The 6,000-nt window shown below is 37.4% G+C and overlaps 1 protein-coding gene across 1 annotated transcript in view; it reads right to left on the minus strand.

Annotated features, from left to right (window-relative positions):
- Positions 1-6,000, minus strand: part of NEGR1 (neuronal growth regulator 1) — a 1,298,229-nt gene that overhangs the window by 279,960 nt on the left and 1,012,269 nt on the right. Inside the window, exon 5 of the mRNA XM_007948327.2 lies at positions 3,840-3,960. Within this exon, the coding sequence (XP_007946518.1) occupies positions 3,840-3,960 (121 nt within the window). The remainder of the gene's footprint in view (positions 1-3,839; positions 3,961-6,000) is intronic.

The raw sequence follows: 6,000 nt of genomic DNA on the forward strand, positions 1-6,000 counted from the left end.
TCTTTGAAGGTGATCATTTAGAGGTGTTCATGCTTATTATTCTCAGTGCACATAAATGATTTTATAGGAAGCTGAAGAACTAGAAGCAGATATAGACCCGGGGATGTTCAGATACTGTGTCTGTGTCTTGTTTGTTTATATTTATTTATTTTTTGGTTCTGGTCTCTATATGAAACAAGCACAGTACTTAAGGCATTTGATCGCTAACCAGAAGGTCTGTGGTACAAACCCACCAGCTACCCCGTGGGAGGAATATGAGACAATCTACTCCATAAAGATTTATGGCCTTGGAAACCTATGGGTTGCTCTGAGCAGAATTGACTCGATGAGAGTGGGTAATGGGTAGTCTCTATATGAAGATCTTACATTAAAGGTCTTGGTTTAAGAAAGCTAGATTTTTACAAATATTTCCTTAGCATGGACTAAATTGATTATGTAACTTATTTCTGAATGTTTGTGTTAATTCTCAAGTATAAAAGTCTCTAAGACATAACACTTCCAAGATCTTGCAAAACTCTTTCCACTAAGATAGGGTTTCTGATAGCTTCATGCTCCTGGTTAAGAAACTTGGCAGTCAAATAAATAACTCCTAAAATTCTTTCTTTTGTCTTTTCTTTGTGTCTACCTTACTTCCATTACTTCTGTATCCTTGACTAAATAAATTGAGAAATCATAAATGTTTGTACTTGGCCCCTCTCTCTCTCTTTTTCAATCCATAATTAATGTGACATGTTTTACTGAGACATTTACCCTTGAGATTTTACATTAGTATTTCAAATTATTATTTTTTTTTGTAACCTAACCACCAGCCACTCCTCAGAAGGAAGGTTGGGCATTCCTCCTACTTCTGTAGTGATACTGCCTCGGAAACCCAAGGAGGGGTCGCTATGAGTCAGGTTTGACTCGACGGCACATAACAGCAACAACAACAACAAAGATCTTTGACTTATTTTAGGTCCCATAATATAGGGCTCTGGGAGCTCTGGTAGCATAGTGGCTAAGACACTTGCCTGCTAACCAGACGGCTGGCGGTTCAAACCCACCAGCCACTCCTCGGAAGAAAGGTTGGGCAATCCTACCTCTGTAGTGATACTGCCTCGGAAACCCAAGGAGGGGTCGCTATGAGTCGGGTTTGACTCGACGGCACATAACAACAACAACAACAATATAGGGCTCAATGTCTGGACTCTAGAAGAAAGTCTGTAAGACTTCTTAGATATAAATTCTACCTCTATTACTAATTGTGTGAACTTGAACAAATTGCTTAAACACTCTGTGCTTTTGTTTCCTCAAGTACAAACCTCTAATTGGCTTATTAGAATAAAATAAATTAATATTAAACAAGAACTTAGAAGATCACCTGTCTAATAGGAGTGTTGTTAAATAGCTATTTTGATGAAGTAAACATTTGAATGTCCTGGCCCCTGAAGCTAGTAGAGTATTTCAACTTTGTGAGTGTGATAACCACCATTCAGCAATTGGGTTCCTCTTGTACCCTATTCCCTATATGTACTCAATTTTCCTTTAAGCTTCGAAAGGAAATTATATATTCTAGTGGTATTTGCAAATTTGGGAATTTCCTCAAATATAACATGAACAGATGATAAATGCGTACTTCCCTCTGAAATGAAAATGTGTTTGGCTTTGATAAGTGCATTTGATTTTCACATCTGTTCAATTTTCCATAAGGGTGTGTGTGCGTGCACACACACACACATGTGCCTGTGCGTGTGTTGTCAGGGAATATCTAGGGAGAACAAATCTACCTTTTCCTTTAGAGCAGTGGTTCTATCTATATATCTTTGAAAATCTAATAAAAGCTATAGCCCTTCTCCCTATTTGGCAAAAATAAATAAATAAATAAATAAAATAAACAAACAATTGAAGCTTTGATTATGGACACCAACTGATCCTTTGTTATATTTGCTATGGGCCAGGAAAGTGGACTGAGGACATTGTGGCCTTTTTTGACAATAATTGCTGAATCTAGAAATGGGAAAGAGAGAGTGAGCAAGAGAAAATTTGGAATAGCACCTCATTAAAAGCTGGAAACAAAAGTCTTTAACAAAGGATTTCTCAACTGGATTAGTAGGAATAATTCTGTTTGCTCATTTTAAAGAAAGGAATAGCAAAGATTAAAAAGTGACTATGAAGGACAGTATGTAATATTGTCTAAGCTAGTTGTATTCAGTCTGTGCTCTGTAGAAAACCAGGACTCTGGGAAGCTCCTGTAGGGGTGTCCCAATGTGGAGAGAGTTCTTAGCAGGTAGAATTGCGACTCCATTTACCCTATATGTGCCAGAAAAGTGCTCCTTTCATAAATTGTACTTCTTAGGCATCCAAATAAGATGGCATTAGAACAAAAGCCTCCATAATTTACAAAGGATTGAGAGCCACTTTTCTGGATGTTTATCCATATAAATCACAAACCACACTCTTGTCAATCTGGGTTGTCAGAATCTGCGAAAGGTTGTATTGGCAGCTAAACAATCTTGTAAGAGGGAAAAGGTAACTACAGTCATTTATCTAATTCTCAGTATATAAGATCCCAGAGGTTCTCATGGAGCCATACAGAGACATATTTAACAAATAAATAGATTAGCAAAAATAATTAAATATTTAGTACCTCCAATTTTAGAGAGGTTACAGGTTACATATGAAATTGCTACAGAAAAATGTTTAGGTAAAACTATAATCAATTATTAAAAATAGATGAGATAGTTATTGGAATAACTTCTTTTTCTTTTTTTTGCATTGGTTAGATCATCTTTCCCAAATCATCTTTTGATTCCATTTGCAGAACAAAGTATTCACTTATATCATATCAATTCTCATCCACTGTCACAATTTAAAATTCTATATAATTCTATGTAATTTCAATTTTCTGTTTAGACACTCAGTTAAATTAATTATCAATGACCCAAATAAGTAAGCCCCAAACATATGTGTTGAGTATAAAGTTGCTAATATTTGGCTTTTTTGACTTAGATATAACAATTACATACGGATCAACCTAACGTTTTCTTAATTTATATTCTTCCCTAGTTTTGAAGCAAAATATACATTAGCATATTATAATACTATCTATCCTCTGCATTACAGTTTCCAGTTATTCCATGGGGGTCCCACATTTTTCTGATGGCTTACTAAGAACAGCTGAAGAGGTTTGAATGAGTCCACTGGTTGAAAGTAAAGAGAAAGTAGTTAAGTCCTCTCTTGTTCAACAGCTCTTGCCAAGGCTTCTGGGGCTTCTCAAGGGTGATGATCACACAAAGCTGAATTTAGAATAGCCCTGAAATCTCCTTAGTTAGTCCTTTAACCAAGTCTCTTATCTCCTCTAAAGCACCTTTCATGTTAGAATATCTAAAACAAAGTGTCCTATAAAACAAAATTTGAAAATGCCCCACGGGAGAATAACACAGGTGAAAGGGTTGAAGCTTGTCAAGAAAGGCAGTCAAAGACAGCAGCTCCAATGATTGTCCTTGAAGTGCTCTCATGGAAGCTGTGCCCAAGTCCTGTAAAAGCTGGTTTACTTCCCAAATAAACCTGGTTGGCAGTAAGAGTGATGGTATAGTGGTTCAGAAGGGAGGGCAAGGAATAAAATGCATCAGCAATTTGGGAATTTGCAGGTATTTCTGAGATCATATAAACTGTAGTGGACATTTCTTCTGGATGCTATTACCTACTCATCCCTCCCACGTGGGCCCCTTCAGTCTGGCTGGCCCATGAGGAGGCTGCCTGGAATCATTCAAGCCAGTTAAAGAAATTGCTTAAAGTATCTGAAACACAAACACATTAACTCAAAGTGCTTGAAACAGTAATAATCACAAAGTCCTTACTTCTTCTCTCCTTTGTACCATTCAAAGGCTGGAGGCGGCACACCTGCACCTTCACATCTTATCAATCCACTGCGTCCAGGGGCCACAGTGCCAGATTTAATTTCCTGAATTGTAGGAGCAACTGAAAAAGAAACAAACAAAACAAAAAAAAAAAAACTGTGGGTAAGTAAAAGAAAAACAAATTCTTCTTCTGTAGAAATATCACATACATATATTTTTATTCCTTCTATATTCAAAGCAGTCATATGCCTGATGGGCCAATGCATCATATTTTTGGCATTTAATGCTTCAAATACAAGACTAGTCATTTGCAGCTTCATTTTTCAAGTTGGACAATAGATGAATGTTCCCAGCAAGTACAGAGTAAATGCAATATACTTTGGCCTCACTCGGAAAAATGGCATTGGTGAGGGGAACACTTCAAATGTATATCAGTCAAACTACACACCAGTAATAGCTCTCATTTATTGAGTGGTTGCTGGAAGCCAAGCTAGAATAGGTACTTTATGTTCATGATTTCCTTATAGTAATACTCCATGCTAGATGGTATTATTCCATTTTTATAAATGTGGACACTGAATCTCAGAGAGGTTAAGTAATTTGTATAAGGTCACACAGCTACTTAGCTGCAGAATTTGGATTTGAAGGCATATTGACTCAAAGCCCTGGATCTTTCAGTATTCTGTGTCTTTCACTGCCTGCTCTGTATGCTTTTTTTTTTTTAAAAAAAAGCATATTATTGCTTTCTTATGTGTGGTGTCTTCCCAGTTTCCCTAGGTTCAAGGCCAACTTTTGGTGTCAGAGTCTTCATGTATTTTCCTGTTGCCCTAAGTTGGAAATAGCTCCTTCTTTGAGTAGTTTAGGAGCTCTGGTAGCGTAGTGACTAAGGCACTTCACTGCTAGCCAGAAGGCTGGCAGTTCAAACCCACCAGCCACTCCTCAAAAGGAAGGTTGAGCAATCTACTTCCACAGTGATACCACCTCAGAAACAGAAGGAAGGATCGGTATGAGTCGGGTCTGACTCAATGGCACGTAACAACAACAACTGAGTAGTTTATCTGATTCTCTCATTTTTTCTATTTTGTATTTCAACTACTTATGGGTATACCAGTCCTTCCGTGAGCACCCTGAATGTTGATTCATCTTTGCATATTCAGGCATCAAACCACAATGCCTGGCACACAGTCATGATTGTAAGTCTTTTTGTAGTGTAGCCATTTATTTATTCAGCAAATAGCTACGAAGCCATTGCTACATGGAAGGATTTTCCCAAGGCACAAAGCAATGACATTCCCAGACATAATGAATCTTGCTTTGTGGGGCATGAGGAGACAGACAATAAGCAGTAAATTCAATAAATAAGTAACTTAAACTTAATGTTAGAAGGTGATAAAAATTACAGAAGCATAAGAGGAATTAAGGCAAGAAGTGAGTGCAATTTCATATAGAATAATGTGACAGGCCTTCAATTAGAAAGTTAAAATGTGAATAAAGACTGGATGTGGATATACGGTTATCTGGAGAAAGAGTTCTTCTCTTCCAGGAAGAGGGAATAGGACCAAAGAAGAGAAGATGAGGTAGGACTTTGGAGGCCATTTTAAAGATCTGGCTTTTACCCTGAGTGAAATTGTGAGCCACTACAGGGGAGCAACACTATCTGACTTTGTTTTAAAAACATCACTCTGGCTGCTGTGCTGAAGAAGAAAGCATAGGAGGATGTGATGGTTAATTTTATGTGTCAATTTGGCTAGGCTCAGTTGTTTGGTCAAATACTAGTCTAGATATTTCTGTGAAAGTATCCTTTCACAGATGTGATTAACATTTATAATCAGTTGACTATAAGTAAAAAGATACCCTCAATAATATAGGTGGCCTGTATCCAATCATTTGAAACCTAAAAGAGCAAGAACAGATTTCGTGGGGAAAAAAAAATTCCATCTCAAAATGTAACACAGAATCCTACCTGAATTTCCAGCCTGCTGTCTGCTTTGTGGATTCCAGTTTCCAGGCTATGTTTCCAGCCTACCAGCCTGTCCTACAAGTTTCAAACTTGCTAGCCCCACAACCACATGAGCCAATTCCTTAAAATCTCTTTCTCTGTTTCTGCTTCTGTGTGTTTATGTATGCACACACAAAAAGACCTATATATGTGTGTGTGTGT

Source organism: Orycteropus afer, unplaced genomic scaffold (genome assembly GCF_000298275.1).
Source record: "Orycteropus afer afer isolate SDZICR_OR568_19922 unplaced genomic scaffold, OryAfe1.0 scaffold00213, whole genome shotgun sequence".
Classification (NCBI taxonomy): Eukaryota; Metazoa; Chordata; class Mammalia; order Tubulidentata; family Orycteropodidae; genus Orycteropus; species Orycteropus afer.